This window comes from Monodon monoceros, unplaced genomic scaffold (genome assembly GCF_005190385.1).
Source record: "Monodon monoceros isolate NGI ecotype Baffin Bay Population unplaced genomic scaffold, NGI_Narwhal_1 Super_Scaffold_3, whole genome shotgun sequence".
In the NCBI taxonomy this organism is placed as follows: Eukaryota; Metazoa; Chordata; class Mammalia; order Artiodactyla; family Monodontidae; genus Monodon; species Monodon monoceros.
Genome location: NW_021703780.1, coordinates 81,606,449 through 81,632,333, shown reverse-complemented (window position 1 = coordinate 81,632,333; position 25,885 = coordinate 81,606,449). Strand labels below are relative to the sequence as shown.

Sequence of the window (25,885 nt, the reverse complement as noted above, 5' to 3'; positions counted from 1 at the left end):
CCCTGAACACTTCATGCTATTCTAGCTCTAACTTGTAGGTAAAGAGAAATTAAAGTGTTGATCTCTGTCACGCACAGTCAAATCTATATCCTAAGTAACTTCAAGTGGGTAATGTTCTCTCCTCTTCCTCATGGTCCCCACCGAGTCCCCATTGTGACCCTGTGTCTGCTGCCGAGCTTCACTTGCCTTTCTCAGCTGGCTTAGACAGTTGGATTTCTAATGCTTCTCTCACTTGGCTCCTATTAGAGAGTTGCTTCTAAGGTATATTTATATTCTAATATTTAATGGTCTAAGAGTGACACAAAAGAAAAATTCTTAAGTCTGAAAGATACAATACAATTAGAAGTTTTAGGGTTGAATTATCAGGAGTTTTATAATAATCCAAATCAGGGTTTCACAACCCTCAACACTATTAACATTTGGGGCAAGATAATTCTTTGTTGCTGGGGGCCCATCTTATGTATTGTAGGATGTATAGTAGCATCCTGGCCTCAGTTCAGTAGATGCCAGTAACACCTCCTTCCCCAATTGTGACTGTCAAAAAATGTCTTAAGACATTGCTAAATATCCCCCGAGGGGCAAAATTGCCCCAGTTAAGAACCACTAATTTAAAGTATATTTCTTTATTTTTTTACCTTTTTAAAAAAAAATTAATAGACTTCAGTTTTTAGAGCAGTTTTAGGTTTACACAAAAATTGAGCAGAAAGTATGGAGAGTTCTCATATATCCTCTCTCCTTCCCCCTCCCCCTCTCTTCGCAGTTTCCCTTATCAGTAACATCTTGCATTAGTGTAGTACATTTGTTACAAGTGATGAATCAATACTGACAGATTTTTTTTTTTTTTTTGCTGTTTTACGGTTTTATTAAACAAAACGTGCACACGAGCTGTCTATTCATTTTCTTCGCCGCGCAGCCTGTCTTTGGGATTGGTGACTCTGATGGCCAGCTGGGCTGCTCTCTCCACAGTGGCTTTGCGGTTCTTGGAGGAGACGTTGTGCGCAATCTCAGCACAGTAAGACTTGTTGCACGTCAGCAGCACTTCAAGCTCCTTGACGTTGTGGACCAGGAACTGGACCAGGAACTGGGCAAAGCCGCTGGGCAGCATGTGCTTTGTTTTCTTGTTGCTCCCGTAACCGATGTTGGGCATCAAGATCTGGCCCTTGAATCTCCTGCGCACCCTGTTGTCAATGCCTCTGGGTTTCTGCCAGTTCCGCTTAATTTTGACATACCAGTGTGACTGGTGCTAGATGAACTTCTTGGTCCTCTTTTTGACAGTCTTGTGCTTCACGAGGGGTCTGAGGGCAGCCATGATGCCGAGTAGGAGATGGCGGGCACCTCCGTAGGCAGCGCCGAGGAAAAGAAGACGAGAGATTATTATTAGCTAAAGTCCATAGTCAAATCATGGTTCACTCTGTGTTCTATAGCTTTTGACAAATGCATCCATGATTACAGTATTATTCACAATAGTTTCACAACCCCCCCCAAATCCCTTGTGCTCCACCTATTCAATTATATTCCTTTTAAAGTAGTCTAAGCTTTCCGTAAAATGATCCCTAAGCCACTTGCCTATTAATGCACATTTTAGTTGCTTCCCAGTGATTGATTAGTATCCCAAAAAGGTCTTAATGAGTAAATATTCATTGTTATTTAGGATGCTGCCTTGTGATTAACGTTTGGTAATTTATTGATTTATTTAGTCACCATTTCCAGATGTATAATGTCTTATCGCATCTTAGGACTAGGGTAGGTTCTAATGGTGCAGTTAAAATTAAAAACTCCTTGGGAAGGTGACATGTCGAAGGCCAAAGTTCATCTTTCAGTATATCCAACACAGGTAGTATTTTTCTCCAGTTGTAACATGTAGCTATTTCTTAAGTTAGTCACTAGATATACAAGTTGTGTGTTTAGCAGACACGTGTTAAATGCTTTAATACTAGAAAAATCTCAGTATATTGAGAGACTGGTGCTTTAAGGACACAGGAACTAAAATCATCTTAAAGGACAGCAACTTCAAGTCTCCCGTTTCGCACTTATTCTCAACCATGAGCTTGTTGAATAAAATGATGGATACAATTTCCCTCTCACTTCATTCCCCTCTCTCCTCTCTGCTCTGGCTGACTACATTGGTATAAGTTCAAAGCCACTTCGTCATCTGACACCTGTTGCTGCGTGCTCAGCATGCACTATACACTTGATACGTATTTGCTAAATGAATAAGTGAATTTATGGTAAATAGCAGCTTCGCTTCTTCTACCCTAGTAGGTCTTGATTGCCACAAAATTAACTATAATCCAAAGAAATAAGTGAACGTGAGGCTGAGTTCTTGGAACACAGCACACAGTTCACATGAACCCAGGAAATAACACACATGTGGCTGGTGGTGATGATTAATAACAAAAAGTGTTATCCTTAGTCTGTCACTTCAGAACATGTACAGGTATTTGCCCTTCACAAAAAATTCACAAGCCAACCTCTTTGAAAAGGAAATGGGATTTGAAGGACAGAGCGTAAAAGAAATTATTGAGAGAAATAAATGTCATTACTGGGAGTTGACAGGTGACCTTTACTGTGATTAAATACGATTGTGGTATATATTTTGGTTTTCAGGAAGCCCAAACCAGTTTCCCGAGATTGTCAATGTGGTTAAGCCATACTGCTCAGATTTCAAATGAATAGAGAGATTTATCCTTATGTAAGAATGGGAGCCAAGTGACTTTTCATTTCCTGGAGTAATTTGTAAAGTCAGATCTCTCACCTTTAGGAAAGGCCCCAAGCCTAGTTTTGAAATATAGCATTGACAGGTACAAATCATACAGTCTCTAAGCTAGGTGACACTCAACTCTATCTGTTCCTACTGAAAGTAAGTTTATGTACAGGTTGCTCAGTGGGTTCACCTGATTGTCCTGTGGCCTGGTGGGGAAACTTGGTGATAGAACCAGTAAACAAACCTTCTGTAGACATTGAAGGAGAACCAGTTACACCAGGCCTGATCAAGTGACAGGAGAGAGCAATTTCTAATCGAGCACAGTGCAACATAGACCAAACAAAGCCTGTCTGCAGGCCATACTTGGTTCCCTAGTTTGACCTATAACATTTGATCTAGGTAATTGAATAAATGCTTTGGGAGGAGATTGACCTTGAGTTCAGCGTTTAGTCCTACAGTTGGGGGTTCATCTCTTTCAGTATCACGATTCACATTGGGGCAAACCCTGGGGAAGCTAATGTAAAAATGCTTAGAGTGATGGATTTTGCAACTAATCAGTTCAGAGTTTTCATTTATAAGTAGGGGTGAGGGTGAAGGGGAGCTCTGCCTTGCCAGAGATGAGAATGTCCCAGGACGCTGCTCTGGGAGTCTTTCAGGGAATCAGGTAATTGAATACAGTGGTTATAGTCTTGGCCTTTGAAGCCTTCTGGCTCCTCCACATAGAAGCTGAGAGATGTTGAACAAGAGGCTTAGCTTCTCTAAACCTCAAACTCTTACTTGTGAAGTAGTCTGGGTAATAATAGTACCTACCACATGGGAAGAGTTGTGATGGGACTTCCATGAGGTGAACAGTGCCCTAGAAGTGCATTTCATGCTGCTCTTGGTAACCTCAACAAAGAGATGATAATGGCAAAGATATGAAGAGGTGGCAAGTAAGTGGAAAAAAGTTACCAGTATGCTGTTTGATGAACACCAACCAGGGTAATCATGATTTTGAGTAACTCTTTAATGTGCTTATCCTAGGCTCTAATGAACCCCAGAGAGTCATGTCTGTTTCATCAGAGACTGCCTTCTTAAATACTTGGGACTGTTCTCACACTGCAGGACAAACCTGACTGGGTCATATTACCTGTTCTCCCTTCTGTTAAGTTCCTTAAAGACCACACCCTTCTCTCTCTCTCTTTTTTTTTTAACATCTTTTTTGGAGTATAATTTCTTTACAGCGGTGTGTTACTTTCTGCTGTATAACAAAGTGAATCAGCTATATGTATACATATATCCCCATATCCCCTCCCTCTTGCGTCTCCCTCCCACCCTCCCTATCCCATCCACACCCTTCTCTTTTCACAACCAGAATTTTGCCTTTTTTTGGTTCTGTTTTGTTTTCATTGTATTATTGTTTTTAACTGAGATATAGTTGATTTACAATATTATATGTTTCAAGTGTATGACATAGAGATTCACAGGTTTTAAAGATTGAACTCCATTCATAGTTATTATAAAATATTGCCTGTATTCCCAGAATTTTGCCATTTTAAAATTAGCTGATGTTTCATGAGGTGCATTTTAGTTCACTTGTTGCAATTTGAGGGATAACTTCCTTGGATTTCATTAGAAACACATTTTCAAGTCATCTTTTTTTTAAATTTTTTATTTTAATTTAACTTTTTTAAATTTATTTATTTTTGGCTGCGTTGGGTCTTTGTTGCTGCACGCAGGCTTTCTCTAGTTGCAGCGAGCGGGGGCTACTCTTTGTTGTGGTGCGTGGGCTTCTCATTGCGGTGGCTTCTCTTGTTGCAGAGCACGGGCTCTAGGCGCGTGGGGTCAGTAGTTGTGGCTCGCAGGCTCTAGGGCACAGGCTCAGTAGTTGTGGCACACGGGCTTAGTTGCTCCGTGGCATGTGGGATCTTCCTGGACCAGGGATCAAACCCGTGTCCCCTGCATTGGCAGGTGGATTCTTAACCACTGCGCCACCAGGGAAGTCCCTCAAGTCATCTTCTATCCAAGTGATTTCCGCAGATGGCTGACTTGGTCCATTTTATTTCAGAGAGTGTCAAGGAAGTTAACAGATGAGTAATAGAAAGGTCTATACTCAAACGTTTTTATTGCAATGATAGCTATTATGAAAAATGGTGATTCTATGTGAATGGTTTTAGGATAACCAGTGTTCCAACACTGTGAACATTATATAACCACTAAAAATAATTATGAGGGTACTACAGGAGTGTGGAGAAAGTGTATAATGAAATTTGAAGAATGCTGCATAAAAATAGAATATAAAGTGTGCACAATTGTAGTAATAATTATATATCAATAATAAAATAGACACATATAGGAAATATACAATGAAAATGGAGTTTATAAGTAAGGAAAATGGGATTATGGCAATTTAATAGTATTTTAAATTTTTTTTTTTTTTTGTCTTTTAAAAACTTCAAAATCTCATCAGGTTGGTTGTCCATTTGGGGGCTGCCTTTAGTTAAAGTCTACAGCCTTATGTATGCTGACAATAACATTTGGCAGAGCCCAGTGTGCTGTTGTTACTTTTCAGATTTCATGTGGTGACCAGCTTGGGTAATCTTTTAGGTAACAACGACTGACATACTGTATTACTTTTCTTTTTAGTGATGAAAATGCCAGGAAAGATTTAAAGACATTACCAGCCTTTCCAACCAAAACTCTGCAGGAGCACCCCTCCCTTGCCTACTGGTAAGCCACGCCAAGATTGCCGGTGACCCTGTTACGGTAACCTCCACGGAGAACGGCATGCTCTTCAGGGAACTAAAAGAAATATAAGTGCGGAAAATACCAAACTGCCCATCATACGTGTCAGTCTAATCATAAGTAGACCTTGATCCTTCCAGTGAAAAGGTCTTATGAAATCTCTCTGGAGATCATTGTCCCAAGACTATAGTCATGTGTGAAGAGTGGCCATGTGCCTTCTCGTTCAAGTGCATGATACATTTGTAGAATGTGCTTTTAAGTGAATCCTGCTCAGTGTATGTGCAGTCACTGTGTAATGCAGGCTTAATGTGGCAGAGTGCAATACAAGTGGTATAAAATACAGATTCCCTTGAACAGAGGCATTCATAATAAACAGAAACAACCTGGATGATCAGGTTTCCTCTACAGCCAGAAGTCATTGTCTATTTTGAGTTGTTTTATTTGCCTGTATTTTAATGAATCCATAGTACCCACTTCCCATGCAACATTTTTCCTAGAAAAGTACATTTTCTCCCCTTGAATTACTTACATTCCCTTTAAATATATTTTCCTCGATTTAAGGCTGTGAATCCTGAAGATGGTTTTCCTTTCCACTAAAAAACTGGTTACAAAATAAATATTCAACGTGAATAGCTGTAATATGAAAGTTGGAATATTTCCCAAGTCAATAGTGAGAGTAGGTACTGAGGCTACATTGTATCCTGAGTCTGGAACCTTCTAAATGAATCATTGTTAAGTGATAGTTTCTTAAGGATAAAAAGCAAAGACCAATTACTGTTGCTTATTTGTTGTATAGAGGTAAAAACGTTTATTCTTCTCAGTTATACTTGAGATATGACTAATGAGCTACCAGTCTGAAAGGAGGGTAAATAACTGAATGATGTCAAAGGTGACCAGACTTCAGCCTGTTTCTCCTTTCTAGTCAAAAAGTTTTATTCTAAGACAATAATGAAGGGTTTTCTTCTAAAGTATCATGTCCACAAGTAGTGACAGTAGAATATTTTAGATTGAACACTCACTCAGAAGCATTTTTAATTCTTTCTAAATCTTTCTGAACAATTTAAGGAAAATGTCTATAATACCTTACACTTGCTGATCTCTCTAAAAAACCCTTTTAATTTCCCCAGCAAGGCTCTCTAACTAGCATTTAATAACATTATTTTGTATTTATTATATTCCATTCAGTTATGGGAGAGAATATTAGTTTTTTATTTGATGAATTGATATTATGTTTCCTTTTCTAATAACTTAAGTTTTCAAAAATTTACATATTATATAAGTATATTGTATAAAATTGTATAAAATCGAGACAAGGTAGTCAAATTTCTGAGGTTCAGGAGTCCATATGTCCATATCCTACAAAAACAAAAGTCAACTAGCTTCTGTCTCCCAAACAAGTTGGTCTAGGCCTTCTTTCTCAAGTGTTTCAAGTAGGCCACCTGAGAATCTTGAAATCGGATCTGTACCTCAGACAGTCATGCATTGCTCTACTTTTCATTTCCTTGTTTTACAGTGAGGACAGGGTAATTGAGCATTATTTGAAAATCAAAGGTCTGACTCGGGGTCAAGCTGTGGTTCAGTAAGTATCTTTCTTTTTGCTTAGATATAGTTGTAATGTCTTGCGTTTGAGAAAGTCATCTGAAATGATTTCTATTGTGTAGTTTGTGTGCATATAGTACTCACCTGGTTAGAAGTATCTTACCATGAATTATAAAGTGTCTTGGGTCATTCCATACTTTGGTGTCATCAATTCAGATGCCTACCAGTGTCAGACAGGTAACAGCAATGAGAACTCATAGGCCAACAGTAGGCAATAGGGAGTGGTGGGGACTGTGGTGAACTAGAGAGCTTTTGCCCTGGCTAGAGACGAGACTACTCAGCTTCAGCATTCAGGCATAATGTTGCCAGATCATCTGATGTTTTTCAAGAAAAGCTGGAAATTACAATTTTTTAAATCCTAACTTTAAACATTGCAAAGTAATTTTAAGAAAATTTTAGTACAACACGAGCCAAACAACATCTATCTGGAGGCCGTGTTTTGTCACCTGGTTTGTGACTCTATTTTGGGTGGAGCACGCAGTGTCAGTGTTGGATAATCTGTTTCTTTATGGTACCAATAGCAGACCATAATGATAGATTTCTGCATTTTAGACCTATAGAGTTACCATCATTTATTAAGAACAGTTCACAGGCTACACTGAAGTTTTTAAATTGTAAAAAGTAAATTTATAATTTAAAAATTTTTGAATTGTAAAAACGAATGTAGCATTATTGCTATAGCAATTGTACAGTAGAATAACTGTTATGGCCATAGAAGTTTTAACAAAAATTCTGCTGAATATAGCTCAGAGCATGTGAGAAGTGAAATAAGGACTTGGCGATCACTATTCCCCTGGTCAGTGTATAGATTTCCCCCACATCCCTGCTCTTGCGCTCATCTCCTTTTTGTCATAGTGCACCTGCTGTGATCTTCAAGACAGAAATGAGAAGTTAACAGCCTGAAGTTGAATCCCTGACTTGTGCCTGTTTTGTGAACTGGAAAACAAAAAGGAATAACAATTTCCATGAAGGATTTTAGGTTAGGTTAACGAGTGTATTATGAACTGTCCTTGTTGAAATGCAGCATCCTCTTACTTCCTTTGATCATTATCATTGTGGCTGCAAATTAGAAATTGTCTAACTTGGTAGTTAAGGCTCTAGACTGTGGAATCCGACTCACTTTGTTGGAATCCTGGCTGTGCAGTGTAATTGCTGCCTGGCCTTGGCACATCTACCCTTTTTTTAAAAAAATAAATTTATTGGGCTTCCCTGGTGGCGCAGTGGTTGAGAGTCCGCCTGCTGATGCAGGGGATGCGGGTTCGTGCCCCGGTCCGGGAAGATCCCACATGCCGCGGAGCGGCTGGGCCCGTGAGCCATGGCCGCTGAGGCTGCGCGTCCGGAGCCTGTGCTCCGCAACGGGAGAGGCCACAACAGTGAGAGGCCCGCGTACCGCAAAAAAATAAAATAAAATAAAAATAAATAAATTTATTTTATTTATTTACTTTTGGCTGCGTTGGGTCTTCATTGCTGCACGCGGGCTTTCTCTAGTTGTGGCGAGCGGGGGCTACTCTTTGTTGCAGTGTGCGGGCTTCTCATTGCAGTGGCTTCTCTTGTTGTGGAGCACGGGCTCTAGGCGCATGGGCTTCAGTAGTTGTGGCTCACGGGCTCTAGAGCACAGGCTCAGTAGTTGTAGCAACGGGCTTAATTGCTCCGTGGCATGTGGGATCTTCCTGGACCAGGGGTCGAACCCTTGTCCCCTGCATTGGCAGACAGATTCTTAACCACTGCGCCACCAGGGAAGTCCCCCTAACTTTTTATATTCACTAACATGTAGACCTTTTACTTTAAAAAGTTATCACCTTATTGATTACAAGGTCCAGAGCCATTGATCTCCAAAATGTTATTAAAGAGTCCACTTGTATCATACAGGAACCTCAGTTCTGTGTGGGCAGAGAGGAAATCTTACACAATTTAGTCCACTCCATAAAGTCTTAAAGTTATACAATAAATACTTGTTGAATTAAAAATAACAAGAGGTACATCATCACTTTAATTTTTTTGGGGGGGTGCATATTTTTAAAAATCAGGTTTGCATATAATAAAATTCACTGTTTTAAAGCATATATTTCTAAGAGGTTTGACTTAAAAGTTAAGTATAAATTTCTAAAAGTGTACCACCATCAGTGATAATAACCACCGTGTTTTTATTATAGCATGTTTGCTTAATTTACAGCAAGCAGAAAATAAGCTTTATTTTTTACTTATTATGAGCATGACCCAAAAGTTGATTCTCATGACTTGCATCATTAGGTGCTAGTTTAAAAATACTTGAAGTTTGGGTTTATAATAAAGTACAATATGTTTCTAAGCCATAGAAATTTTAATATGCAGAAAATAACATTTCCTATAGCTTTTTGAAATTGAATTTTTGTTAACAACCTCCCAACATTTGGATAAAGTAAAATATATTACTCCCTGGAGTGGTTTATTCTATTTCTACTTTAGTCAAAGACAAAGTTATAATGAGGAAAGTAGATACAAATTGTGTTTCTTTAGATCACTTTTCCCAAAAGGACCCTCCAACTAATTTAATAAGAGGTTATAATATATATTCATTTTCCATAGGTATATGAAAATAGTAGAAGCTCTACCGACCTATGGAGTCCATTATTATGCAGTAAAGGTAAATACTTTTATATGACAAACCTTTCATCATGCCTGTGTTATTTTAGGAGAGTTAGTGAACAACACCAACTTTCTAAAATCACATAAATCAATATGCATATATATGTAAATTATCTCTAGAAATTTCAGCATTTAGAATAGGATTGATTTTCTTAAAAAAATAAAAGCCTGATTGTATCTTGTCATTTTTAGCAAATCATAAAGCACATTATTTTTGCGAAATACTAGCTGTGTTCAGATGTGTTCCCGAAGCCTCTATTAGCCCTGAAGTATTCAGGTCATTCTCTTTTGGCACACCTAATCTTTTAGCTACTTTTGCTGATTTTTCTCTTTTCCAACTGTGCACCTTTCTAATGCTACTAGATGTTCATTTGATAGTGCCTTTGTATGAGAATCATTGAAGAATCATCCAGTATCATTTCAGCAGCTTCACAAAATCCTCAAGTTTTTACAAGATTTGCAGTACCCATTTTCAATTGGTATGTTTTATATTTGTGTAGTACTTTCAGTTGTTTATACACAGGGAGAGATTGACTAAGAAATATTTTGAGATGATAGAGGATAAACCATATTGTTAAGAAGAGAGTCCTGTTTGAAAGAGGAATAATTTTATACTTGATCAATCTTGAGTGACTTTTCAAGTTCTGACAGTGTTTGCAATTCAAAATGGTGGGGAATTGGATAATACCTGTATAATGAGGACACCTTGTACTAAAAATACGTACCAATTCCACTTTAATTTCTACTGATTCTTAATTTGTTTGCATATGGGTATATGTTTAAGCCCAAGTTTTTCTTTCCCTATGTCAGTATATATCCCTTTCTTTGGCAAGACCTAAAAGATAAATTTATGAAAAAAAATGTATTCCTCCCCTCCCCATATGTACCTCGAAGTCATTATTCAAGCATCTCATCTTTGAATCATATAATTCACCCAAAGAATGTTTTAGTATTCCCATGTTCATTTGTTAAGTATATTATAAACATTAGGATTTGGAACCACTTTTCTCATCGTTGTAATTCTTTGGAAACTTCTCTGACCTTTATAACTGGTTACTAATCAAGAGAACAAAGAGCTTTTTTTCTTTCTCTTCTTCTTTTTTTTTTTTTTTCCAGTGGTTAACTGGCTTTGTACTCTGGATTAATTCCTGGTGGAATTACTTACATTTTATTTCTTCTCTCCAACTGTTTAATCCTAACAATAATGCTACTTTCTTTTTGATGGTGTTAATAGTATTGGTGTGCTTTGACTTACAGATCTTATTTGAAGAAGCTCTAAGAAAGCATTTTAATAACAAGTTAGGATTTTAAATAGTGTTTTGTTTACCAAGACAAAATTATTTTAACTTGTTGATACTTGTTAAAGGATGAAATTGGTAGATGTTACTTCATCTCTGTAAGACTTAACAATTAGGTCTTGGTTCTCATGGTTTTCCATCTTCCAGGATAAACAAGGACTTCCTTGGTGGCTTGGAATCAGCTATAAAGGAATTGGCCAGTATGATTTGCAAGATAAGGTGAAACCTCGGAAAGTAAGTGTGAATCATTTCAGACACTTATGAGAACATTGAGCTGTTCTAGAGCTAGAAACATCACTTTATGGGGCAACAAGCAGTCTTGGGTAAAGAATTTTTGATTAGTGAAGTCCTAGGTTTAGAGAAGACTCAAGTTAAATGTGAAATACTTTTTATAATTCATTCATGCCCCATTTATACAGCAATTCCACGTCTGATCATTTATCCTAAGGAAGTAAAATTACGCACAAAGATTTAACTACAAGGATGTTGATCACAACGTAGTTTACAAGTGCATACAATTAGGTTTCTATTTAAGTTAGTATGAACATGATGATGTCATTTGTTTAATGAATTTTACATATATAAAAATATATACATGCATCCACACACATATGCATACATATACATATGTACATTGGATGGATAAACAAATGGGTGAATTGTAAAAACGTTAAGTCAGAATTTTTGGTGCTAGTTACCTCTCAGTGATACAGTTATAAGTAACCTTCTTTCTACTACTGCTGCTAGTTTTGCTTATCTTTGTTTCACAATTTTCCACATTTAACATGTCTACTTTTTTGTAGAGGAAAGTAAGTTACATGCTATTTATTAAAGGGTCACACTATCAGGTTTGGATTTTCCAGAGCTAATAAGTTACATTCTTGGCAATTTGATTATGAGGTTGTTCCTCTTGACCAAGCACAAGTGTACAATACTTTTTTGCCTATATAAGAAGTGATGAGTTCGTGTAGATATCCATCTAGCTGCTCTGGCCTACTCAGTATTATAATGACATAAAGGCTTACCCGTGCTGTTAGGTTTTGCCATGCTCCGTGTCCTCTGTTGCCAGCCCTGGGAATCACAGCTGTGAAACAATGACCTATAATAACAGACCATGGTTAGGCTGCCTGCTCTATCACACCCCGACATCACCGCCTTAAATAGTTCTTATCACTTCCATTGGTCTCTTGCTTTAATTTGTACTAGAAAAACAGCCATATTTTTCATAAAGTCAGGCCCTGGTCATAATACCACAAGCTTTTCATCTTCTACCTGTCCTTTTAGCTTCAATCATACTTACAATCTTCCTTTGAGTTTAGAGAATAAGTTACCCTTTTCTTCCCATTTTATGGTTGTGAAACTGGCACAGAAAACATGAAAGGGTGTTGCCCAGGACAAACCACAGCCCCCTTTGAGTGCCCATCCAGCTCTCCTGGGTCAGACTAGCTGGGCACTGTGGCTTCTTATTGAGAATTATCAGTAAAAATGGGAAGGCATTATTTTTAACAAAAAATCCATCTGTGTGAGGCATGGTAAGTAAGCATTTGTGTAATCATACAATTAGAACTTGATCTGTATAATTTTGGCCCAGTGACCCAGATCAGTTGAAGTAAGGAATACTTGATTTCCAGGAGGAATACGAGTAATTTTGGTTATATTTGAAAACTTGTTTCTAAGACCAAATTTCTAATAATGTTAGAAATGATATGGGCGTACAGTTTTTCTTTACAGTTATATATTTTAATGTTTTTACCAAAAGTTTTAAATAGTCATTGTAAAAGAAACCAACAACAACAAAAAAAAGCACACACTACAGAAACATCAATTGGGGCAGGAAGTTCTTCAGCAGCTCCCATCCCTCCCCTGTGATAATCACTGTCAAGAGAATGATACTGGTTTGTTTGTTTGTTTGTTTGTTTATGAATTTCATTTTGTTTTATTTTTTATTTTATTTTTTTATTGAAGTAGAGTTGATTTACAATATTGTGTTTTTTCTGCTGTACAGCAAAGTGATTGAGTTATATATATACATAAATTCTTTTTCATATCCTTGTCCATTACGGTTTATCACAGGATATTGAATATAGTTCCCCATGCTATACAGTAAGATCTTGTTGTCTATCCATTCTATATATAATAGTTTGCATCTACTAACCCCAAACTCCCACTCCATCCCTCCCCCCCACCCTGCCGTTGGCAACCACAAGTCTGTTCTCTACGTCTGTTTCTTTTTTGTAGATAGGTTCGTTTGTGTCATATTTTAGATGCCACATATAAGTGATATCATATGGCATTTGTCTTTCTGACTTACTTCACTTAGTGTGATAATCTCTAGTTGCATCCATGTTGCTACAAATGGCATTATTTCATTCTTTTTTATGGCTGAGTAGCATTCCATTGTATATATATATCACATCTTCTTTATCCATTCATCTGTCATGGACATTTAGGTTGTTTCCATGTCTTGGCTTTTGTGAATAGTGGTGCTGTGAACCTGGAGGTGCATGTATCACTTTGCTGTGTAGTTTTGTCTGGATATACGCCCAGGAGTGGGATTGCTGGATCATATGGTAATTCTATTTTTAGTTTTCTGAGGAAGCTCCATACTGTTTTCCATAGTGGCTGTTGATACTGCTTCATTTAGACTTTGTCAGCAATGTATACTAAGCTTTTACAGAGAGAAAGAAATCTTACTATGTATACTATTCCATACTATGTCATATTTCTCCAAATCACTTCTAAAACAGATGTCTTTTTACTCTTTTTAAAGCTGACTAGTATTCCATGGTGTTGAAATACATAATTTATTTAACCAGTTCTCTCTTGATGGACATTTGGGTTGTTTCCATTGTGGGAAGAGTGGGTTGGAGGATAATGAATTTCAGCCAAGGCAAATAACTAGCCCCTATTATCTATTTTGTAAGATCATGTTTTCTTAAGGTAGACCTCATCCGTGTTAACATTTTTTTTTGGCAATTTATTTCTTCCCTGAATTTTACTTTGAGAAATAACATTTCTTTGGTTTTTCTGAATCTTGCATGTAAAATATAACTTAAATCGACTCACAAGTAATTTCTTAGCTGTTGTGGCTTGAGAAAATTGAGATTCTCACAGACTCTAAATGCATCTACTAAAAACAACCAGGCTTTCTTCCAAAATAATGGTGAATCAGAATCTACACAGTAAATATTGCTGTTAATTTCCTCTCAGTTGCTCATGACTCACAGGCCTTTCTTTACATTCACAGTTTCATAGAAATTGGTAAATATTGTTTGACACTGATCATAATCAGGTTTGCTTGTTCATTTCAGAGTCTATAGACAATGATCAGAAGCCACTTCCTTTTTTCAGTGTGCAAGAGTTTTCCTATTTCATTTTCAAGACATGCCATTCAGGTTGAAAAGGACCATAAACAGGCCATCTGGTGTCATCACTGTCTTGCTTTCTCTTTCTTGGTTATTTTAGCAGGTGTCCACTTTGTACCACTGTTTGCTTTCTCCTTGCTTCTTCTGTTAAACCTGACAATGGATTTCACTTCCGTATCTTTATTTTTTCCTGTCTAGACAGCTTAACAGTTTCATTGGCAGGAGGATGTTCTAACGTCCCTGTCTTGGCTTAGTTGCCCAAATAAGGGAATGCCTAACTTAAAGGGACGTGAGCACTGACATGTAGAAGGAGGCTCACGCTTCAGCTGTTTGCATGGACCTATGTTCCAGCAGGTTACCAATGGCCGGGCAGGAATGAAGGTCCTATTGCCAAATTGGAATGAAACAAAGGCTGGAATGGGAGGTTGCGTAGATGCTCAGCCTCTTGAATCACATGCCTGCTGCATTATAATTACATGGCTTAAAAACAGGCCAGAAGGAGGAAGAATTACCCATGATAAGATGGCGAAAGTCTGTTTTGAAAAAGGGTTGGTCCGAGGTCCCCAGGCTGAGGCCTCTGTCCTTTCCACATAATGTCTCTCAGTTATAGGGTCTGAATATTGGGGACTGTGTTTGTGTTACCTCCCAAAACACCCAGCACAGGCTCTTCATGTGTACTGTCTATAAAGCTTTTGCCAGTCAGGAGCTTCGATTTGTTTGCAATCCACGTAGTATAATGCAACAGGGCAAGGGTTTGGGAAGCAATCCAAAGACTGTCTCTGATGTCATTTGCTGTGTGACCTTGGACATGTTGCTTAACCTCTCTTTAACCTTAGTTTCCTCCTCTGTACAATGGTAATACCACCAACTACTAGGGTGGTTGTAAGAATTAATGAGATTATATTTAATGTCGTGCTGGATGCACAGTAATAACTCCATAACTGGTAATTACTCATTTGTAGTGAGGGAGAGAGACAATAAAGAAGGGTATGAGAAATATTCTTGGATCACTGGTTAAGGAAGGACCCAACATTGCTACAAACCCAGAGCCCTAGTGTCCCACATAAGAGTCCACACTCACAGTTACTATTTTCAGAGACTGGTAAGCATTCTGCCACTCCCAATTCATTAACCACAATGCCCTAAGGTATGATGAAAATTAAGAGAAATTTTTTAACTTCTGAGTTACAATCCACAAAAATTACGGTATTAAAAAATCAGGTCATAAGCAGTTTTTCTTTTAAATCCTTCCTTTGTGCATGAAATGTGTCATTGCAAACTCTCAGGGAATGTGAAACATACCAGAACTCAACTTCAAATTGTAGGATGTTCAAACTTAAAAACGATGAAGCTTTATTTAAAAAAGAAAAATTCAAACACGTGCCTTCTAGGTTTTTATTGTTCATTCGGTGTTTCAAGGAAAAATGTCTGTTCTTCACAAAGAAGTAGACAATGGGTCTGTGGCTGAGTAAAGTATTAATATATGTCATGACTGATTTGTACCCCTCTAGCAAGTTATTTCCCTGGGGAAAACCAGAACCTGTCAGAGGTGGGAGGGGAAAAAATGACATGCTAGTCAAGGTGTTACAGGTAGACCATAGTAGGATAAAATGATTTTCAAGATTAGTATCTTTGGCATTATAAGACTAATAAAGTCTTGTGATACATGTCATTACCCCAGAGAATTTCAGGGTGGGGAAAAGGTCTTTAGCCATCAGTTAACTGAGTTTTTTAAATTAATTGGAATTCGCAGTTGCCTAGAGCTGACGAATTAAGTAACCAGCCCAAAAGTCCTCCTGTTTCCTTGTCATAAAAGTACAGGGTTCAGTTCATTTAAACTCAGTGACTTGCTTATTTCTCTAAGCACGGCCACCTTGATCATTCCTAAACCCACCTGGCTCCCTCCAACGCTACCCCGTCACCATGGACCTCGATTAGGATGCTGCTGCTAATGCTGCTTAAATTCTAGGTGAGCTTAACTATAGGAGAGACAAGAGAATGTGTGCCATCCAGTTGTATTATACTTTCTACATCAATACAAAATGAAGTATGATGTGCAGGGAGAAAAACAATTACAGAATGTCACCCGGAGACCAGTCCATCCGGTCTCTACTTTGTAAAGTATATAATTAAGCTCCCGCCACACCAGGAATCAATTTGATTGTTAAAACCTTCTACAGAGTCAGTGGGAGGAGAACTCCAACCCTATAGCGTGGATTTGAAATAAGAACCAGTCTGGCACTCCACTTACTGGTTGGCTGACCTGGAGCTGTCACTCAACCTTTTGGATGTTTATTTTCTCAACTATCAAAATCAAAGAATTCTATCTACCTACCTCACAGATCATTATGTGCACCCAATGAGTTAGTGAATTCTTTCACTGACTATATATTTTTCTTTTCTTGTTTTAAATTTACTTTTTATTGAAGTATAGTTGATTTACAATGTTGTATTATTTTCATGTTTACAGCAAAGTGATTCAGTTACACACATGTATATATATATATATATTTTTTTTCAGATTCTTTTCCCTTATAGTTTATTACAAAATATTGAGTGCAGTTCTCTGTGCTATCCAGTAGGTCCTTGTTGGTTATCTATTTTATATATAGTAGTGTGTATATGTTAATCCCAAACTCCTAATTTATCCCTCCCCCTGCCTCTTTTCCATAGATATAGAAAACAAACTTATGGTTAACTATTTTTCCCTCACACCATACTCTAATTTATAGAAAGTTTACTGGGCAGCATAGGCATTTGTCTTTTCCTCCTATAGTTCATCACTATTAGAATTTGAAGCAGTTCTTCTAAAACAGGGAACTCTCAGAGAATTGGATGGGCATTGGTAAGTCTCCATTTCCATCTCACGACCAGTAGGCAGATGGAAAGAAGCCAAGGCAAGCAGCCTTATTCATAAAATCACCAAGTTTAGGGACTCCCGTGGTGGTCCAGTGGTTAAGAATCTGCCTTTCATTGCAGGGGACACAAGTTCAATTCCTCATCGGGGAGCTAAGATCCCACATGCCTTGGGGCAACTAAGCCCACACGCCACAACTAGAGAGCCCATTCGCCACAACAAAAGATCCCACGTGCCAAAATGAAAGACCCCGCATACCGCAACTAAGACCCGACACAGCCAAATAAATAAATAAATAAAATATTTTTTTAAAAAAGGTTTAAAGAAAAAAATCACCAAGTCTAACTGCAAAGGAGGCTGGGCAGTGTATACTCTAGGTGGGTGTTCATGGACAAAGATATCACTCAAGGTGTTTTGTTAGAAGGAAAAATAGATCCTGAGGGTGATAAGTAGTTCCTGTCACTCTGTGTTTGTTTCCTTGGAAGTCTTCCAGGGGGATGGTAAACAAACAAGTGAGCAGAGAATGAAGACATAAGTATAAATTTTGAATAGTCTCTGATGGAAACAAATGAGACGGAGGGACAGAAATGGGTGTTCAGGCAAGGCCTCTCTGAGAAAGGTGACATTTGAGCTGAGACCTGAAGTGTGAGAAGGAGCCAGGCTTAAAACAAAGAATGGGTTGGCATGTTCATGTCAGAGAACAGTGTATGCTGATGGGAGGGAGGTGGGCACGTTATAGAAACTGAGACACCCCTACAGCTAGAGCTTAAAGAGTGAGTGTGTCCCCTGTAGAAACTGAAGGTGATGGTTGAAAAAGAGGAACGGGCTGCTGGACAGGCAAAACCATTAGATTTCATTATTTCATCTGCTACTCTGTGTTTCTAGGCATTTACCAAATGGCTGAATTGTTGGCACATACAGAAAAATGAAAGATAGCTCTCTAATAGGATTGACAGTCCAAATGCAGAGAAAGCCAGTTAGTACATAAAGCATGGTGAAAATGTTTCCTATCACGGGGCATAAACAGTTAAGTTTTCTTCATTCTGTACTTATAACCAAAGATCAGTTTGGTTTTAATTCATTCATCCTTCAGGAGCAAATCTCTTAACAAAGTGCAATGTACTCTGGTATTTTTCCAAAAAAAAAAATAATGAGCCCATTCTATCTGCAAGGGCCCTATAGTACTTTATATATATATATTTTAAGATTTATTAATTATTTAACTTATTTTTGGCTGCGTTGGGTCTTAGTTGCAGCATGCAGGGTCTTCGTTGAGGTGTGCGGGACCTTTCATTGTGGCACATGGGCTTCTCTGTAGTTGTGGCGTGCAGATTTTCTCTTCTCTAGTTGTGGCGCCCAGGCTCCAGAGCACGTGGGCTCTGTAGTTTGCGGCACACGGGCTCTAGCTGAGGCGCGCCTGCGCAGTAGTTGTGGCCCGCGGGCTTAGTTGCCCCGCGGCATGTGGGATCTTAGTTCCCCGACCAGGGATCGAACCCGAGTCCCCTGCATTGGAAGGTGGTTAACCACTGGACCACTGGGGAAGTCCCCTACTTTATATTCTTTATCTCGTTTAAGGAAAAAGCCCAGTCCCAGTCGTCAAGGACCTGACAACCCATCTGGAAAGACAAAATCATGTTCAAAATTAGAGATTTTTATTGAAAATATTTAATAAGCAGGCTAGGTACCAACCTGTGAGGAGGGATGCCAGCTGTAAACATCCAGAAGAGCCATGCAGGTGTCTCTGACTGACAGGTCAGCCCTGGTTATACCAGATACGTGCAGTGAGCTCTATTGCAAGTACTAACAGAAGTCATTAGATCAGCTCTCAGAGGTTAGAGATTTGGCCACAGAGGGAATTTATATGAGGTGACACCCTCTTAGATGGTCAGATTTTTATATCATGCATTTTTTGATACCCAGGACTTCTTTGTCTAAATAAACGTTTCCAAAAATACCCAGAATGTTTCACTCCTTGTGTTTAAGACCTGATGTTTTATGTGTGAAGTGTTATCACATCACATCTGAAAAAGTAATTTTCTCTACCTGAGTGTGTACCATTTGGTGTGTTCCTGGGCATTGAGAGCATGGCCTCTTGTAGTCTGATCAGTTGTTCAAAGTCCTTCTGGGAGGGAACATTTGCATTTAGAAAACAATCCAGGGCTTCCCTGGTGGCGCAGTGGTTGAGAGCCTGCCTGCCGATGCAGGGGACGCAGGTTCGTGCCCCGGTCCGGGAAGATCCCACATGCCGCGGAGCGGCTGTGCCCGTGAGCCATGGCCGCTGAGCCTGAGCGTCTGGAGCCTGTGCTCCGCAGCGGGAGAGGCCACAACAGTGAGAGGCCCGCGTGCCGCAAAACAAAAAACCAAAAACCAAAAACATCTGTTTGTTCCTAAAGACATACGTAGTTGAGATAAAGAGAAATCCAAAATTCATTATTTTATAGCAAAAATTTTATCTTCTTCATCAACACACTTCACCCACCAAAGCATAATTATGTCACCAGAAAGTATCCTCTGAGTCAGGTCTTCTCATTCTCTGCGCTATCTATGTTTTGGGCCAGATCATTTTGTCCTGAGCATGGTCTGATATTCAGCAGCATCCGTGGCCTCTAACCACAAGATGCTAGTAGCAGCCTCCCCTCCAGTGTGATAAACCAGAAATGTCTCCAGACATGGCCAGATGTTCTGGGAGTTGTGGGTGAGGGCGGGAAGTGAAGAGAAATCATCATTGCTGGAGAACCACTAGTCTCAGTAAAATACGAGAGACTGAGTTCTTTTCTGCAAATGGCTGCCGTACTTGCTGCCGTTTTCTTCCTATGAGGTTGAACTGGGAATTACTCTTTTTTTCTTTCTTTTTTGTTAACATAACAAATCTCCCTAGAATACTCTTCCCAAGTAAGAAAGGCAGGATAGTGTGCTCTGGTAACTGGGGAATTTGGAGCCATGGTTGTGCTTGGGTGTGAATCCCAGATCTGCCCCTATGTAACTTTGGGACCTTGGCCAATTAAACCTCTCTGAGCCTCAGTTTTCCCTTCTGTGACATGGGGCTAAATGTAGTACCTCCCCATAAGGTTGTTGGGAAGACTCATTCTCAGTCACATAAATATTTGGTCGAAAGATGGCTAGCTGGATAGAAGGTAGGTCAATTTGGCTTTCTCAAAGCTCATCATCCTGCAAAATTCTAATTCTCTGGTACTCTAGGAGGCCAAACAGATCTGCTAGCTGGCTTGTGGGTACTAACAGTATACTCATCAAGTGTAACTTTTTTAAAATGAAAAAAGAATAAATCAATAATACAGTGATCTTGTTTTGCATCACGTTACAGCAGGGGAATCACCCTGTGTGAGTCATTATTTGATATACAGTCACACACCACGCCGCTACTATCCCAAATTTAGTCATTTCCAAGTGAATTTGCAGTTAAATGATTAACCTGTATTATAAGTTCTATTACAAAAGAAAACAAGCCTCTGATGATGTCTTTCCTGTCATTGCCTAGTGTTAAACCTTTGGGTGCTGTCTACTTTCAATCCATCAAGATTCAAAGAGACAGTGCATCCTTTCTGTCCAAGACATTTCCTTGTCTTTCACTACCCCAAAGGTCCCCCTTGCTGGTAGTGGGTCACACTCCTCATCATTTTTGTACATGCTAGGGCATGTCTCTTCTTTTCTGGGTACTCCAGTCAGGAGGGAGCTTGCTAGCTTGCTGCCATTGCGTTTCCCTGTGGGCGTGCCTTTGACACATTCCCATGTCCCTCCTCTATGACCTCTGTGATAGAGGAACAGTGAACAGATTCCCTACCTAGAGGGTGTATCAGGAAACCACCAATGAAATCAACAGAGAATACAGCCGTTTTTACAGAGGCTGAAGCTCATAGAATTGGAAATCTGAGGGACACAGAAGTGTCAACAGAATAACTTGGCTATTTCTCATCAGTGCAAAGACAGATATGGGATCCAGACAGCAGTTTCTAGTTCTCTTTCTGCTGTTAAGTGGCTCTCCTCCATCTTCATAAGAGATGATAAAATAAGGGAATTGGACTGAGGGTCCTTCCTAACAGATGCAGCTAGCTTTATAGCTTACTAAATGTTGATTCTGAGCCAGGCACTGTGCTAAGTGCTTCATAAACATAATCTCACTAAACCCTTCCAACAGCCCTCTGAGGCAGGCATTGTTGGTCCCATTTTACAGATGAGGAAACTGAGACTCAAAGTTAAGCAGCTTGCCAAATAAAGCGCATGTGGTGAAATCAGCATGTAAACCAAGCAATCTGATGTGGTCCAATTGGTTCAGGTAAGCATCACAAGGAAGGGGACCTGGCTATTATTTGCCAACAAGAACAGGACCTCACGCATAGAAGGTGGACAAGAAATATTTGTTAATAGATGAGGAATGTGTAAAGGACTCCAAGAGCTACTTAAGTATGTGACTCCCGGTTTCCTAAAAGTCCCTCTGCTTTTCCTTATAGTCTTTTTTCCTAAAGTTTGACAGTGGCCTCAGATGTTTAGGAACCAGTGTGACTGTAGCATAGGAAGGGGAAAGAGGTGATTTCTTCCAGTTCTTTAAGGCTGTAATAGTGGGTGGCTATCAATAACTAAATATTGAGGTTTATTTAGTTTTCCACAAAATGGCTTAAATATTCAACCCATGCATATCATTAAATAAAGTGTAATGTGTGGCAAATTATTCTAGAACCGTCAACTTCCTTTACATCTAAGGATAAAGACTATGGCATTTTACACACGTTCACTTTTAAAATAAGATTTGATTCAGCTTTGGTTTTCTGTGTCAGTTATTAAATTTTTGACACTTTCTTTTTATAAGACAAGGTGATTTGTGACCTAAGGCAACATTTTCTTCCTGTTGTAGTTTTTTGATTATCTCTTTGTTACTATCGTTGTTCACATTGCTCCTCTTTGACTTTTTTGTTTTATCTCTTTGTTTATTTATTTTGTAATCTCAAAGTTAATCCATGCTATTATTTCATCTCTTGCTATCTACTTCCTTCTTTCGATGCTAAAGGGCACAACTAATCATTCTAGATGAGAGTAGAGTAGAAAGAAGTCCTTAAGACCTAATTTATGGTTTTATTGTCGCCATGCGAGTATTTCCTTTCATTACTAACACCATGAATTCTAAACACAACACAATTTCAAACTCATCCCTCCTAGTGAGTGCTACATAAACAACAATAAATACTAATTAATGATTGTCATTATGCTTTTTAATGATCACTTTAGAAAACATTCCAGTTTCATGCTCATAACTCTGTGTTGCAAAGCAAATAAAAGTCCTCTTCTCCTACCCCCCACCCCCAAATCTCCAAGAGGGGGAATTTTGTCTTGGGCAAATTTGTTTTTTCTGTTTTAATACGAAAATTACAAATTTTGTTTATACATACACATTCATATAATATAATATATATAATACTCTTGTTCTATCCTGTAAGACATCATACCCTATAATAGTCCTACTCTGTATGGGCACCAGTGTTCTCCAAACAGTGGAGAATGTGAAGCATACTTTGCTCCCTTCTACCTTCCTTTGAATTTTGTTCTTTTTTCTTAAATGGTTTCTTGTAACCATTCTTCATCTTTCGGGTGATTTAGAGTATTCCTTATATGTCAGGCCATTTCTCTCTCTTTCTTTTCTTTTCTTTTTTTTTTTTTGGCTCTGCTGCATGGCTTAGCTTGCAGGGATCTTAGTTCCCCGACCAGGGATTGAACCCCGGGCCAACGGCAGTAAAAGCGCTGAATGCTAACCACTAGACCGCCAGGGAATTCCCTGTCAGGCCGTTTCTGTAATACAGAGGCCCCAACAAGTCAGGTCAGCCTGGTGGATATTTCTTTGGCATTTTCCTATCATCCTTCCATTGGTCCAAAGTCTTGAGTGATTTTGACCAGAGGGGGGCCTTTTATTTACCCTTTAAGGAAGACACTTAAGGACAAAAAGGACAGGAATGAAGATCGGGCAGCTGCCTGCTCTGTGCCAGGTGCTGTCCTAGGCATGTTGCATGAGCAATGGAATCCACTTTAACCTCGGCTCCATTGCCATTTTCAGAGCCTTATCCTGCTCTCTGAGATGGAGAACTCCAAGATAATTAAAAACACAATAGAAGAATGATTTCAGAAATTTCAAAAGAAAAACTAGCTTATTTCCAGCTGCCAGCTAGATCAAGAGCAACTGCAATTAGAAGTGTTTTCCTAGCAACTTCAAACATTGATAAGAATCACAAAGGTAATACATGCATAAAATAGAGGCCTCCCAAATGGTTAGGGAGTGGAAATCTCACTCTTGTGTGAAACAGACCAACCTTTGGTCATTTTATACAAACTTCTATTATTTTAATTTTTAGAAATTAAAAAAATACAGGAATACCAAGAATGTGACTACACCTGCATAACCACTTAAATTGACGATTACTAATATTTTGTTATATTTACTTCATCTTTTTTTTTTTTTTTTTTTTTTTTTTTTGCGGTACGCGGGCCTCTCACTGTTGTGGCCTGTCCCGTTGCGGAGCACAGGCTCCGGACGCGCAGGCTCAGCGGCCATGGCTCACGGGCCCAGCCGCTCCGCAGCATGTGGGATCTTCCCGGACCGGGGCACGAACCCGCGTCCCCTGCGTCGGCAGGCAGACTCTCAACCACTGCGCCACCAGGGAAGCCCTCAACTTATTTTTATTAATAAAGTAAATCAAACATGACTGGTAACATTGAAGTTTTCTGTGCCACTTATGCCTCATACATTCTACCGTCCCCAACCGCTATCCCAAAGGAAGCTTGTGCCATTCCTCTTCACTTTTATACTCTTACAGGCACATATATGAAATTACATTTTGCAGAAGCTTTCCAGGGATCGAACCTGGGCAATAGCAGTGAAAGCACCAAGTCCTAACCCACTGGATCTCCAGGGAATTCCCTGCAAAAACTTAAGATTTCAGGTGGGGAAATGGCTTTGCCTTTCAGACTTAAAAATGCAGTCTCATTCCCATAACTTCGTTTGCAAACCAGTTGCCATCTAATTATTTCACTCTTTAAATTAGCTGAAACCCTTCACCTTTTAAGTAGGGTTTTTGCTTGCAGGGGGACCGTCTGCTGTCCGTCTGCTGGCAAAAGCGCTAGTATTTCACGTTTGTAAGTGATAAGAGGGAGAGGTGGCGGCTTTCAGAGATCAGGTTTCAAGTCTGGCCCTGGTTTTATGTGTGTGGGAATGGACGCAAAGGAAAACACAGCTGAGCTGCATTGTGGCTCTTCCTGTCAAACCTGTTCGCGTCCAGGGTGAGTTAAGCGGGGGAGCAATGTCTCCCTCACCCAGCCTCTAGTGAAGTTTATGCCTGGATTCAAATCAGCTTACTTCCCAGGAAACAACCATCTGAATCTACCCTGTATGGGATTTGAAAAATGTGTCTCTGTCCTGGGAAAATCTGCTAGAGGGAACTTGGCTGTCCTCTTCATGATCAAAGAAGGAGTGGAACTGGGGTGATGTCACTCGGTGGAGTTACTGATGTCAGTAGGGTGTCAGCCGTGGGAGGTTCGGTTTGTGAAATTGAGTTACACCTAAGTGTCTTAGGAAACTCCATTCAGAACTCACCGGAGCTGCCCCGCCAGGACGGGGCGGGGAGGGAGAGAGCACCTCGGACTTTTCCTTCCCATTTCTGTCCCACTTTTGGAACCTTGGGATTAAAAGAAATGAAAGCCTCAAACCTATCGACATTTTAGAAAATCGGTATGTAGCTTTAAACTCTCACAAATCCCTCTTTCTACCTGGGTGATGGTTGTAGTTACAGACACTACGTGTTCAGACCATGAAGGGCTGTGTTCTTAGTGGGTGCTGGTTTATTTTACTCCGTTTGGGACTGGGGGTCCAGTTTGAAAACGTCTGTCTTCCAGCTATATGTGCACAGGAACCTTTAGCTCGTGCTGTTGCTCTACGCGAGGTTTACATGTTGGTGAAAAGTCTTGGTTCCCGGACCCCAGGAAATGGTTTTGCTGATCATGCATTGCAGAGAAGTTACTATCTTGATGATTAAAATGCTTTTTGAAGATTGTCCGGACATAATTTTAAAATCCAGCCAAAGTCTAATAATGGAATGAAATCGCTGTGCTAGTATTTCTCTCATCATCAAGACTGGGATGGAGAAAAGAAATTCAACTATGACGTCAAAGTTAAAAGGACAATCAGGGGCTCAGGTTAACGTGAGGGGTTGGGAATGAACCCAGAAAGTGCAGCAGGGCACACTCAGTTCTGTGAATGAGCTGCTTTTCACAAGTTATTTATTAGATTTCAGATGCCCACTGCCAGTAAGTAAGTTCTTTCTCCCAACCAACTGGCAAATAACACCCAGTGTAGCATTAGAATGTCAACAGTAGAAATGGGTTCTATTTACAAAAGCTGGAGGCTCTAGCTCAGAAACCAAGAGGTCAGTGTCAGTGTTCAGTCCCACCCTACCCTGCCTCCAATTCCAAATGCTCAGTTTCTGTCCCATTTAGAGGAACTCTTGTAGGCGGGAAACTGGTATCTCGGAGAATCACCCCTGCTTGGGCTTCCATTTTACTTTCACTTTGCATTCTTTTGAATTTAATCTGTGGTCTTATTGAGACAACCCTTTGAATTTCTTTCCATTTAAATATGAAGTCAACGTCTTTGAACAGAAGGCATATGGGCTTACTGGAATCGACGATTTCCTTACCCTTTTATTTAGTTGAGTCAGAG

At 39.4% G+C, this 25,885-nt stretch overlaps 1 protein-coding gene and 1 pseudogene across 7 annotated transcripts in view; one reads left to right on the top strand and one right to left on the bottom strand.

Moving 5' to 3' along the window:
- The window catches only part of FRMD4B (FERM domain containing 4B), a 336,083-nt gene that overhangs the window by 285,405 nt on the left and 24,793 nt on the right, over positions 1 to 25,885 (top strand). For all 7 annotated transcript variants that reach the window (XM_029242032.1, XM_029242034.1, XM_029242031.1 and 4 more), the window contains 4 exons: positions 5,330 to 5,413; positions 6,942 to 7,007; positions 9,593 to 9,650; positions 11,098 to 11,184. In XM_029242032.1, coding sequence (XP_029097865.1) covers positions 5,330 to 5,413; positions 6,942 to 7,007; positions 9,593 to 9,650; positions 11,098 to 11,184 — 295 coding nt within the window. The remainder of the gene's footprint in view (positions 1 to 5,329; positions 5,414 to 6,941; positions 7,008 to 9,592; positions 9,651 to 11,097; positions 11,185 to 25,885) is intronic.
- On the bottom strand, positions 752 to 1,309 carry LOC114906985 (annotated as a pseudogene).